This window comes from Callorhinchus milii, unplaced genomic scaffold (genome assembly GCF_018977255.1).
Source record: "Callorhinchus milii isolate IMCB2004 unplaced genomic scaffold, IMCB_Cmil_1.0 Scaffold2, whole genome shotgun sequence".
In the NCBI taxonomy this organism is placed as follows: domain Eukaryota; kingdom Metazoa; phylum Chordata; class Chondrichthyes; order Chimaeriformes; family Callorhinchidae; genus Callorhinchus; species Callorhinchus milii.
The window spans coordinates 112918022-112932186 of NW_024704743.1; the positions used below are offsets into that span (position 1 = coordinate 112918022).

A 14165-nucleotide genomic window follows, 5' to 3' on the forward strand; every position below is an offset into this window, starting at 1 on the left:
GATTGGTAAAGATTTAAATATTGTAACTTTCCTTGAGAGTGTCTTGAATTGGACTTGACCTCAGCTGAGTTCACCCCATCAAAATACTATTTCCAAACACTAATGGAATTCATGTTATACTTTGCATTTGAATGACTAATATAATTGAGGCCGAAATTCTACCTAGCTGCCTTACAGTTTGAGATTGCAGGTTGTGAAAATACTGAAATTCAGTCTTAATATGGAAGCCAGTTTTCTGTAATTCCCAATTAAAACTGAATTTAAGAATGTTCTGCAATTCTGCTAGATCTTAAATATTTTAAGATTCAAATGGCCTTATAGGCTTAGACTAGGTGGAATTTTGTAAAGTTGATGTGTTCATGACACCCAGCGGAGTATTATGACAAAGGAATTACTTCTTTTTATTTCTTTACTCATTGTTTTGTCCAAATATCGCAGCTTGAGTTTATATGACCATAAATTTCATTTTCTGTTCGCTATCTATTCCTTCAGGTGCAATACAGTGATATGCAGAACGGCAAAGAGTGTATGACCTACCTGACACTTTCACCTATACAAATGACTTTTCATGGCATAGGAAACTCTATTGAAGCTAGCCGTGATCAGGTATGAAACATTTAAATTGTATTAAAATTGCTTGAGAATGATTCTAGGATGATTTATTTCTCATCTCAACTTTCCTAACGTCCCAGGCCACTCGACTCAGATAACTGTAAACATCTCTATAGTTTCCAGCTGTCTTGGGATCTGGTAGGAAATGTTGTAGATCATCCAGAAATAAACCCTTTGGCTGATTTCCTTCGCTTTCTTTGATGTGGTCCGTCTATGAAACTCAATGACTAGGGAAAGTTTGATTCCAAATGTCTTATAGGCTTAGACTAGATGGATTGACTGGGAAATGAACTCAGATCTCACAGACCGAATTTGTCTTTCGCTACTTGCACTATTTGTTTTATTTCAACAGTTGCTTTCCACAGATTCTTCTATTTAGAATTTCAGACATTAGGGTTTGTATGTTGGCATTTTTAGAGGATTTCAGCAAAAAAGTGACACATCATTTAGTATTGAATAAAAGTGCTGGTTTATTCAGATATGGAAGCATATAATATTACTGAACAGAAATGCATTGATTGAAGTAAAATTCTGCAAAGATAACATCAGTTTCATTCAAGCATTCAATGTCGGAGAATTAGATTCATTGTTGATTCTTATTGAAGCATGAAATTAACTCCATAGAAGATAGAGCCTACTCTCCTCACATGTTCCGTCCTAAAGCTCTATATTCTGTTAAAGGCTTTTTTATTACCCCTAATAGATTTACCATTGTACGTTGTAAATGAGTAACAGTTTTCATTATGATGATAAATTATTTGTTAAATATTTCTGGTCTTTGGGGCTACTGTTGCATGAAAAATGCTAATGTTAAATGGATGCCATGAAAAGTAGAAAATTGCACTCATATAAACTTAGCCCTCCAGCCCCCCTCCCCCTTTCTCACCATCCCAGACACACACACAAAAGAAAATAACTATTCAGGCTGGAGACGGGGCCATGGATTTCTAGAGGCCTTCTGGCGCCAGTGAATTGCTCACTGGAGTGTATTTCCATCAATGAAGAGATAAGTGGCTATATATTTATATATTTAAAATATTATATGATTTATCCCTTCTTCCCTTCCCCCTAACAGCCCAGCTATTAAACTGGGGGAGGGGGGAATCCATAAAGGATTTGAAAAATAGAGTTAAAAGTTAGTGGACTGAGACAAACCTGCAACTACAGGGGTCAGAAATTCCTGTGGTCATTGGTCTGGAACTTGTCTTCTCAGGGGTCTGGACAGGCAGAAATACTAATTTGTGGGGTCAGTTGAAAATAAGAAGCCATTTGTAATTTTCCATGAAAATTTTTGATCAACCTGTATTTACAGGGTTTACCAGAAGTAGCTGCTTAAGATTGAAATTGCAACTTGCAAGAGCAGAGGACTAAGCAAATTCATAACTTTGAGAGGAAGAGAAGTCAGCAGATTGGCTGTTACATTCCAATGCAACAATAGTGTAGTGCAGGGTGGGGGGGAGGGGGTGAATACGTAGCTCTGAGCATTGACAAGCAGTCCATGTAATAAGGACTGATACAGCGTGTTCTACATTTAATTGAGGGTGACACGTAGAACTTTGAAAGATTGCAGATTGCCCAGTACCATAAGAATATGTTTCCATAGGGCAGTTCCATTCAATTTGACTGAACCTTCTCTTTCAGTCATTAATTGATAAAGATACCTATGAAAGGTTGTGTTAATAATAATAATCCTTGCATTTGATATAGCGCTTTTCACGTCTTCTAGACGTCTCAAAGCACTTCACAGAATATACTGTAAAGTGAATTGACTGTATATTTGTGGGCGAATGCGGCAGCCAATTGCGCATAGCAGTGTCCCACAAACAGTCGTAGATTGAAAATGACCAATTTATTATTATTTTTGTTTTGGAGGGATTATTATTAGGCATGTGGAGTAAGGAAACTTGCCCAAGTTTCGCCCTCTGCCTGGAATTGAACCCAGGTCTCTCGCTTGCAAAGTGAGTGTTCTAACCACTGAGCTACAGGACTCCTGTGTTTCCATGTTTAGATACAGATAATAATAATCCTTGCATTTGATATATATGTGCATTTGTTGTCATTAGAGTATGTTGCACATCATCTCTGTTAATTCTATAAAGAGTGCATTACGGAATCGATAATTTTGGTGCCGAGATTGACTGATCAGTACTGCTGAAGTACGTTTCACTTTTAGTAAAGGTTAAAGGCAGTCATCAGTCCAATGTGCAGTTAGTTGCACAAATAAGACAAGAGTAACAATTCACAGTTTTTTTAAGTGAAGACATTCACACAGAAACCTTTGTTAATCCCTCAGATCCCCTCTACACTATGATATTTGCTTTACCATCAACTCTGAAATCGCTCCCTTTTCATACAACATGCATCTGAAAGAACAAGTGATCAATCTCCTCCCAGTTGTCTGCTAATGCCATTATAACCTAGACACCAGTCAGAAAGACAGGAGCAGTTTGGCGTTGACTGCCCCTCTGATTCTCCCTTGCCCCGTGGTGAAATGCCTGAACTCCAAACTGTATTTACCTGCACTAAATTGAGGTGAGATCATAAATTCATCATTAGCCTCCAAGAGAGAACTGGACAAATACCTTAGAAAGAGACAGCTAATGGGGTAAGGGGAAAAGGTAGGTAAGTGGGAATGATAGGATTGCTCTTGAGGGAGCCAGTACACAATAGATCGAATGGCCTTTTTCTGTAGTTCTGTTTGTAAATTTACAGATCTTGGTGGGTTAAAACATCTCCAAATTCTCTGGGAAAATCCTTTTATACACATATACTGCCACTCTGTACATTTTACTAACCTTTGGAAAATCCCTGTTAAATTAATCTCAAAGCACTGAATAAGTTGCAATTTCAAACCTTCACATTAGAGCCAGAGCCACATTGTGCAGTGTAATTGCTGTATTAGTCTGTAATATTTCCGTAATTTTCTTCAGTCAATACTAAGCAGTATTGCGAAACATTGTTTGCAAAACAGCAGTAATATTTGGATCTTCAAAGTGTAGTATCTCAAATGTGTTTAGTACAAGTAATCACCCCAGTTCGTTGAATGACTAAGCTTGGACACACCTGTTTATTAACTGGGCAGCCACTGACAGTTCTGATTCATGACTGAGTGACTGCTGGACTGGTCTTCACATGATCCCCATGGTGAGCTCTTCTACCGCCTACTGAATGCAGACTGTTTGAAGTTTCTTTTAAACATTTCTAAGACATTAGTACAGCAGGAAACCTCTGATGGGGTCCTTAATGTCACCAAGTTAGCAGCTGTTGAAATCTTTTCAGTTTGGAATGAGCTACTTTATCTTTTTTTAAAAATAAGTTATATTCCAATTAAACTTTGTGGATTCATTATGTTATCTTCACTTTAGCTAGAACAACAGTTCGGTTATATGAACAACAGTTTATATTTAGTGNTTTTTGTAATTAAACACAATCTAGTTGTAAATCTGTTTGAGTACATATCCAAAAATGTAATGCGTCGTTAAATGGTATGTTTAGAGAGAGATTGAATGAAACAATCAGCTTCAACAATTCTCTTTGCACTTCAGTATTGTGATTACAGATGTAAGTTCAGTGCTGGATTTGGTTGTGTTTACAATTGTAAATTTTAAGTACTACTGTATAAGCATGGACCATTAGTTCATGAATAGAGCACTTTTACAAGAGGAGTAAATTTTGCATTCTGCCATCAAATATGTGTGTTCTCCACAGTGTCTTACAAACAGTACATTTATTCAAATTAACTAATTAATTTAAACTGTTTCATTGGAGAATGGGCAGAAAAACTAGAAAAAAAGTCTTCTTTCCAGTTGTTTACGTATTCCTGCAAAACATCTGAATGTGTATGGGGTGTTCGCACGTGTGTGTGTGCAGTCTCCCCATAAAAGTATTAGGATATTCCATAAAAAAACGATCTCATGGCCAGTGATTATGTTAAGTTTGTACTTTGGTTGTACCCAGTACGTTTTGTGCTATGTCCTCAACCCATTCTTAGCGTAATTTCAAGGAGTAGGAGAATAATAATAATCCTTGCATTTGATATAGCGCCTTATCATGTCTTCTAGACGTCTCAAAGCGCTTCATAGAATCGACTGAATAGACTGTATTGACTGTATATTTGTGGGCAAAATGAGCAGGAAGACAGAGAATCCTATTTCAAGGATTTTCTGGCCACTAGCAGTTATTGAGAAAGCATGAGACAGGACTATAGGAGAAATGGGGAAGAGGAAATTCCAGGGGGTACAGAAAAATAATTGGGATCCAAAAAATAATTCTGTGACTTTTACTGGTTTTAAGAGATGTTACTCCCTCAATATGCAAATTGCTTTAAATATTACTCCTAAAGATGACTGTAAATCACCTTTAGCTCTAAGGTGATTCATTTAGTTTGAATCAGCACTTTTTTCCAAGAAATTTTGAACAAGGAGACTATCTAAATGAAACTAAAAGAGGTATCCCAACTAGTCAAGTCTGCCAATAAAATAAATTCAATTCACTTTACAGTATATTCTGTGAAGCGCTTTGAGACATCCAGAAGACATGTAAAGTGCATATCAAATGCAAGAATTATTATTAAACCCAATCCTGGCCTTGCTCCATGTTCCACGAATGTTCATTTTCCAGCCAGGCTCGTTGATGAAAACTTGAAATGTCCCTTTGGAGAACCATGGTTATGTTCTGAAAATTTAAAATTTACCTTCAGTAAATCAATTTACTGAAGGTACAGCCATGGAAGAAGAAAATCAGTCTGCAATCCCATTCCAAATTTCCATTTATGACCGCTGCAGTAAAACAAGCATATGTGGACACAGGGTGAAGACAGGATTGGGTTGATCCTTCTTTTAGTCAAATAACCCATCAGCAATCATTGTCCAGGGGCTCAAATGACTAGTTATGTGCAGTTCTATTTGTATGAAACTGTATCCCAGCTTGGGTCACTGTCCTCAAGATATGAGGGAAGACAATGAAAAGAATCAACTTGTATATCAGGGACAACTAAATTTTGAGGATTTAGAAATTCTTAACTAGCCCCAAATGCAACATCAATTTGATGTTTAAGAATAAAATGCTTTAAACATTTTCTATTTGTTTAGCTACGTGTTGAGATGCTGTGTAATAAATGTTGTAAATTGACTGATATATGGGTCAAACAATGTACTCATGTTGTTAAATGAAGCAACATTGACAATGTACCTTCGTTCCTCTGGGTCTGGCCTCCTCCTTGTCCCCCGAGTCCTCCGCTCCACCCTCGGTAGCCGTGCCTTCAGCCACTATGCCCCGAGGCTCTCAGGGGATGCCAATCGACTAATAACGAGGTTGCTACTTACTGCTGGGTAAATAGAGGTGTTTGAGTAAGGAAACTTGTCCAACGTTTCACCCTACCCAGGAATCAAACCCACATCCTCTCGCTTGCGAGGAGAGTGCTTTAACCACTGAGCTACAGGACTCCGTATTGATACAATAGAGAAGTTATTCCCTTAAAATAGGAGCGAGATGCTCTGAGCACATTTCTTCTTCAAACTGGCTTTTTCTGGCGATATCAATGAGTGCTAATGTTATGATAATAATAATATAATAATAATCCTTGCATTTGATATAGCGCTTTTCACGTCGGGAGGATGTCCCAAAGCGCTTCACAGAACACACTGTAAAGTGAATTGACTGTATATTTGTGGGCGAACGCGGCAGCCAATTGCGCACAGCAATGTCCCACAAACAGTCGTAGATTGAAAATGACCAATTTATTATTGTTTTTGGTTTTGGAGGGATTATTATTAGGCGTATGGAGTAAGGAAACTTGCCCAAGGTTTCGCCCTGCCTGGAATTGAACTCAGGTCTCTCGCTTGCAAAGCGAGTGCTCTAACCACTGAGCTACAGGACTCCACCGAGTGAACAAATAAAACCGGTATTGTGCTTGTGTACACGCATTTAAATAGATATTTACATGTGCTCATTTCTTTTTGCAAAAAGAGTAATTGGCCACATTTTATCATTTTAACTTGTTCACATATAATGGAAAAACTCATTATGCAGTAATGTTGATGGGGCACACATTGCATCTGCCAATACACATTATTTTTTATTGTATTTTCAACATGTGAAAACTGCAATATTTATAATAAATGATAATAATCATCCTTACATTTGATATAGCACCTTATCAAGTCGGAAAACATCTCAAAAGCGTTTCGCAAGGTTTTTGCTGTGAATTATAGTGACTATATTTTGTAGACAAACACAAGAGCCTATTTATATACTGCAATATCCCACAAACAGCCATGAAGTGACTGATCAGTTGTATTTGGAGGATAGATTTGTGCTGCTTAGACATAGTGTGTGCTGCAGAGTGAGCCTTTTTTAATGACCCGGTTTGAAGGGAATTCAGAGCAGCCTAGAGTAAGTACTAAACCTCCCAAAAGAAAAGCTCCCAATGTAAAGATAATGGCCTATTATATGTGTGTTGTGTAAACGTGTTTATATAGAAAGTCTTTGATTATGTAATTAACAGCCAATGAAAATGATTATAATTTTTCAGTTTCCAAGTTCTTTTTAATGACCCACCTTATAATAAATGGATTGTATTACCTAGTGGAGAAAAATCTAAGTTAGTTTTGCTCTAACATTTAAGATTCCTTCACTCTACAGGATGATATTGTGTAAGTCGGCGGTTGGATTTCAGTGGGAGGTATAAGGCTGCCCAGCACCCATTTGTCAACTTGATAGCACCTCTGTCGACTTTTCTTTGAACAGTGGAAAAATGTATGCAAGCCACTCTATCATTTACACTCACATCTATCATATGCACAAATACTATACAATACAAATTTACATTTATATAATGCCTTTCCTGTTGAGAGGGCGTCCAAAGGCACTTAATAATACTGGCTTGGTATCCAAGCTAGGGGTGAGCTCCACTTGCTGCATCTTCTAATAACAATAATTCATTCATTTGAAAGCCTTTCACATCAATAGGATCTCTCAAAACACTTCACAGGATTCACTGTAACGATCAGTGACTGGGTATTTTTTAGGCGAACATAGCAGCAACATCACACAAACAACAACAAGAACAACTTGGATTTATATAGCGCCCTCCACGCTGGACGGCGTTTCAGAGCGCTTTACAGTAACCTATCCCGGGACCGAGCGAGGGGGAGGAAGGTGACCAAAGGCGCGGTTGAAAAGAAAGGTCTTCAGCAGAGACCTGAAAAATGGGAAGGGAGAGAGCGAGACAAAGGGAGTGAAGAAGGCAGTTCCAGAGCCTCGGGGCATAGTGACTGAAGGCACGGCCTCTGAGGGTGGAGCAGAGGACTCGGGGACGAGGAGGAGGCCAGACCCGGAGGAACGAAGGCAACAGGTACTGTTTTGAGGAGAGAGGAGGTCAGAGAGGTAGGTGCAGAGGAGTGCAGGGACTTTAATTCAAGGGTGAAGATCTTGAAGTCGATCCTCTCTGGGATAGGCAGCCAGTGCAGTCTGGCAAGGACTGGGGTGATCGAGCAGCGGAGTTTTGTGCAGGTGAGAATGCGGACGGCAGAGTTTTGAATGATTTGGATTTTATGGATGGTAGTGGATGGGAGACCGACCGGTGAGGAGGGCATTAGAGTAGTCCAGCCGAGAGGTGACAAAGGCCTGGACCAGGGTTTCAGCAGCTTTTGGAGAGAGGTATTGGCGGAGATTGGCGATGCGTCAGAGGTAGAAGAAAGCGGTGCTGGTGAGGGACTGGATGTGGGGGAGGATGGATGATTGGGGGTCGAACCTGACGCCTAGGTTGCGTACGGGTTCGGAGAGTTTTAGGGGAGGTTGGGTAGGTAGAGGAGGTGAGAGCCTTGAGATTTTAGACGTTGACGAGAGCCATAGAGTATAGCTTCCGTCTTGTCAACGTTCAGCTGAAAGAAGTTTGCGGTCATCTAGCCCCTGAGATCTGACAGGCAGGCTGACAGAACATCAGGGGAAAGGGGTCGCAAAGAGAGGTGGAAAAATAGAGTTGGGTGTCATCTGCATACATGTGGAAATGTACCCCATGTCTGCGGATGACATCCCCAAGAGGGAGCATGTAGATCAGAAAGAGGAGGGGGCCAAAGATGGATCCTTGGGGTACCCCGCAGGTGACCGGGTGAAAGCCGGAGGAGAAGCCGTTTGTGCAGATGTACTGCTGGCGGTTCGTGAGGTAGGACTCGAACCAGGCAAGTGCGGTCCCACTGAGGTGGGTGACGGAGGAAAGGCGGTAGAGGAGGATGGCGTGATCAACTGTCGAACGCGGCGGAGAGGTCCAGGAGGACAAGGAGGCAGAGGTAGTCCTGGTCACAGATAGAGAGGATGTCATTTGTGACTTTCACAAGCGCAGTCTCTGTACTGTGGGCAGGGCGGAAACCGGACTGGAGGGGTTCGAAGAGGGAGTGGGAGGAGAGATGTGCGCAAAGTTGGTTCGCAATAACATGTTCTAGAACTTTTGAGAGGAAGGGCTGGTTAGAAATAGGGCGGTAATGGCTGGAGTTTGAGGGATCTAGGGAGGGTTTTTTCAGGAGGGGGGTGATGACAGCAGTTTTGAGGGAGGCAGGTCCTGATCCAGAGGAGAGGTTGATGATGTCAGCCAGTAGTGGGCATAGGAGGGGTTGCTGGGTGACCAGCAAGTTGGTGGGGAGGGGGTCAAGGCAGCAGGTGGTGGGTTTCATGGAGGTGATGGTGGATGAGAGGGAGGAGGGAGAGATGGGGTGGAAGGAATGTAGAATGGAGGTGGTGGTAGGAGCAGATGATGAGGAAGGTGAGGGGGGCAGAGAGGGCGTGAAACAGCCAGAAGGTTACATTTTATCGGGGGAATTGTTGACCAGGAAATGGGAGCAGCTCCCTTCTCTTTTTAATTAGCGCCATGAAATCTTTAACGTCCACCTGAACAAGCAGATGTAAATTCAGTTTAACATCTCATCCATAGGATGCCACTTCCAACAATGTAGCACTCCTCCAGCACTTCACTGGAGTTTCAGCCTAGATTATGAGCTCAAAATTCCAGTGTGGAGCTTGAATCTACACTTAATTCAGAGTTGAGAGTTCTACCAACTGAGGCTGACACCTCTCAACTCGCATCTATACTCTAATTCGAGGCTTTATGGAAAACCAAGTTGATGTCATGAAATAATCAGTCACCAAGAGCATTGACAGTTGCTTTTCAATAGTGAAAGCTAATTTAGAATTGTTGAAAATACTGAAAATTAAAGGGATTAGCATAGATAAAGATAGTATTTCCTTTAAGGTATTGCAGCTTAAAAATATTTCAAATAATAATTGAGTTGCCCAGTTCAAAGAAAATAAGAATTTGGTTTTACCTTTCAGGTAGTGATTTAATCTAATTACCTTTGGCGTTTTGCTAAAAAGAGGGAAGTTCTATGTTAAGTGTTTTAGTTGGCAAGGCAATACTTAATAGCATAGCAGATCTAAATGAGCAAATATATGTGAGACTTTAGATAGTTAATTGTCTCCAAGTAATTTTACTACTAGCCTTGAACAGACACAATAACAAATTTACATTTATAAAACACCTTTCATATCAGGAGGATGTCCCAAGGTGCTGAACAAAAACAAATGAAAATGAGTGCTACAGTTAGAAAATTGACATTAAGAGCAGTCAATAGACTGACCTATTTTATTAGTGTAATGCCTTTATCAGAGAATTTGATTTCAAAACAAAAAAAAAACTGGCTTGAATAGAGAACGGCCTGTACAGAGAGTTACCTGAATAATGAGTGGACTGTATTGACAGTGGCCTAAATATTGAGTTGCCCTGATTAGTGAGGTATCCGCAATGTGAGATTCAATTGTATGTATTACTCAGGTTTCTCTGGAGTGCTGATAAGCTGTAGTGCTCACCCTGAAGTCAATGTAGTAAGATAATTGTCATGCACAGAGAGCACAAAATGGCACCTCAAGAAATGGCTTTGCAGGTTGCACCACCAGAGGCAGTAAGCTGAAACGTCTCCATGTTGCCTTGGCAGTGACAGATGCTAATTCGTGACTGCAGTGATACAGTTTTTGCTGGGTCGTATAGACCTTCAGTCGGTGGCCAAAAAATAAATGACGCAATGCCAACTCTGAAACAACTTAATGTATTTGCTCCTAGTCCTACCAAATTGAAGCAGCCCTATACCCTTCTAAAATGCAGTATTAGAAATCCTGGTCCTCTGTCTCAGATAGTTGAGGTGTTAGAGCAACAGTTTTCACTGTTGAAACTAATTACATGTCACACTAGAATCTATTACAGAGGGAATGGTAACTTCTTAATTCAGTTCCCAGTGTTTACTGTTGATTATACAGAAGTTTAAACAATTCAGTGACGGTCCTCTAGCTATCAAAAGGGTGGTTTATGTTAAATGAAAGGGGTTCGCTGCTGTTTTTGTGTAGAAGTATCAAGTCGCTCTTGAGGAAAGGGCTTGGAGTGCGGGCTGGAGTTTGCAGCTGTAAGTGTTTGTGGTATGTTTCCTGCATTAATCATCCATGTGAAATGGAGATTTTTTAAATCACGAGATGAAAATGATGACATTTAGTACAATATAGAGTGGATTAGTTTGTAATGGTGAATAACAGCATTTTGAAACAGATAATTTCTAGTCTTAGATCACTCAGTACTATTTTCCAAAGAGGGCAGTTTTCAATGCTGGGGTGCAGCATACGGAATTCAAATTAGTGCCAACCCAACCATGTCAATATATGGAACAGCAGAGCAGAAAGTAAAGGTTGATATATGGGAGCGCTTTGGGACATCCTCCTGATGTGGAAGGCCGTGAAAATGTAATTTTGTTGTTGTTGTTGAGAGCACCTGTGAGATGGAAATTGAAGCATTTATTTCCTAGAGCAGGACCTCTTTAATGGGTGGGTTCAATCCTTGCTTCGACCAGCATTTCAAACCTATTCCTCAGACCTGCTTGTCACTTCGACATATAAACTGTACCTTTGGGAAACTGCAACCTTCAAATAAGCCCATCCTCAAGAACTCAATATATCCTCAAGAGCATTTTGTGTGCATTGAAGGAGAATAGCAAGAATGGCTTGGGGAAAGGGCAATGCAGTTTTTGCAGCTTTAAGGAGTGTTGTTAAAAGGAATTAGCAGGTACGTGGTAATGGAACCAAGAAGTGAAATCGCCACAGTTACCGTGTTACTGTGCACACTTCACAGGCTTCCAGCCATAGGTTCACGTCCCATGGCTGGTTGGCACTCAAACCCACCAGCTTGCAAATGTGATAAATTTGTCAGTTCTCAGTGGGGGTGCTAAGTGAAGTGCCTCAAAGGCATAGCACATCCCACCACAGGGAAGAGGGAAACTGACATTGTCCATCTTGACAGCTCCAGGCACCCGTCAAGGCAGCTGAACAAAACGTAGTAGTGATGGCATTTCAGTTTGGAGAAGTAAACATCCCCTTTCACCCTGCTGTCCCAGCTAAAGGAAAATGAAAGGAGGTAGAAGCTTTGCAGGAAGGAGGAAAAAAAGGACATCAAAGCTTTGGGGAAAAAAGAAACAAAATATCCTTACTATATTAAAATGCCTCAAAATGCTGTCTGCTGCGTAGCACTGTTATTCTACTTCAGTAACCCAGTGTAGAGCATATTTTCACTGAAGATACAAAACATTAGAGTTATAGTTTCGTTTGGAGGTTTTTCTCTGACCAATTTTCTTTCCCCTTCAACTTTGCTAAAGTTTTTTTACTCCTTTGTTCTGTCTCGGTTCCACAGGCAGTGGTCTCCTCTAGCCTGGTACCTTGCCTAAGTGGCCATTATTTATGTGTGAGCTTTGATAATAATAATATTCCTTGCATTTGATATAGCGCCTTATCACGTCTTCGAGACGTTTCAAAGCTCCTCACAGAATATGCTGTAAAGTGAATTGTCTGTATATAATGAACGTTAACAGGCCTTTCGACCCACGCACATTTCAGCAAGTCTTTCGATAGCCATCAGGTGTTGGAAATCTGACTGATTATCCCCTCCCTAATGCTGGGGCACAATGGACTAATTGTAGCACTATTGTTCTGGCTGAGATCAGATAACTCAACAAGACTGGGATTTCAACCTTGTGTTTTCCTCCATTCGGTTGTCAGAGAAGCTGAAAATTATGATTCAACATAATGTAAGTTATCTCTTGCCACATTATCTTTGTACCTGAGGGGCATGGGTGTCATCTGACACCAAAAAGTGGTTTGATTTGGTGTAAATTAATAACCAATAGATAAATTTACACCACACATTTTGGCTCGCTGAATTCTATGAGTCACACCATTCCAGTGGTGGAGCTCAGTCTGCATCCGTTTAAACTGCGTCTGGGACTCCCAATGCACCTCGGGTCCAGAACAGAGATTCAGCATTGAGGTTGTCCAAAGGGAAAAGAGATGTGGAGGCGAGAAAATTTAAAGAACAGAAAACAGTGGAGGAATATTATGCAGGAATACTGTGATGGGAGAGAAAACCTATCAACAGTGTAATGGAAGTGTTCACAAGGTGAACATAATGAGATAGAAATACTGGTGTGATAGGACTTGGCATTGTATTTATAAGAAAAAAAACTGTAAGAAACCTAATACAACAACAAAATTACATTCCTATTGTTTCCTATTTTTCTTTGAGTAGGGAATTCAAATCCTTGCAAAGTACAGTAGAGAGTCTGTAATAATAATAATCCTTACATTTGATACAGCACCTTTCACATCAGGAGGATGTCTCAGAGGATGTACTGTAAAAGTGTAGTGACTAGGTATTTCATCCATGAACAAGGCAGCCAGTTTATGCACAGCCATGTCCCACAAACAGCCATGAAGCGAATGACCAATTTAACTGCAATGGAATGTGCACTCTCTCTCCCTGGAGAGACTCGCCTTATTTACCTAATTTTCAAATGTATTAGGTAAAGTTTGGCAAGATGCTAGGCTTGGGGACCCCAGAACGTATGTTGGGGTATGGCTGAAGTTTAACTAGCTGAAACCGCAATTCTTGCCATTGTGAGTACTGTCTGGCAACCTTCCTGCTGCTTGTCCAGCTAGGATCACCCTACCCATTGGAGCTTGGCTTCCAGGGTTAACAGGAACCAAGTGGGAAGAATCCCTGTCCCCAGGACTCATCTGCCCTTCCAAGTACCGCCGATGAGTCAGGCTGTCTGATCTATCATCCGCGGTATCTTGCATTACTGCAGACCTGACTGGCTCATAAAGCAGATAACTAAGACAGCTACAGAGAACCAAATCGATTCTGGCATTTTGTTACCAAACATGGCCAGAGTTGCACTGTGACAACCCTTCTCTCCTTCAATATTCCTTACTCTAACTTTTTTCTTACTTAATAGTGAAAATGCAATATTATTCTTTTGAGAATAAGCCACTCCATTTGACATCTTTTCTGACTTTCGGCTTTCTCATGTCAACTTTTGCTATCTCCCCTATCGAGAGGGAGGGCAAGTGATGTGCTTTCAGGACTCTGGCAATTCCCTTTCTTGCTGCCACTACGCATTTACAAGGATGACCCTGGGTGAGGTTCCTGCTTTTGCACACAAACTGAAGTAGATAACTCTACTATGGTACTA

General features: G+C 40.7%; 1 protein-coding gene across 3 annotated transcripts in view; it reads left to right on the forward strand.

Moving 5' to 3' along the window:
- Positions 1 to 14165, forward strand: part of stau2 (staufen double-stranded RNA binding protein 2) — a 139139-nt gene that overhangs the window by 99964 nt on the left and 25010 nt on the right. For 2 of the 3 annotated variants that reach the window (XM_042332306.1, XM_007886987.2), the window contains one exon: positions 493 to 606. The exons of the other annotated variant lie outside the window; for it this stretch is intronic. In XM_042332306.1, the coding sequence (XP_042188240.1) occupies positions 493 to 606 (114 nt within the window). The remainder of the gene's footprint in view (positions 1 to 492; positions 607 to 14165) is intronic. 3 annotated transcript variants of the gene reach the window in all.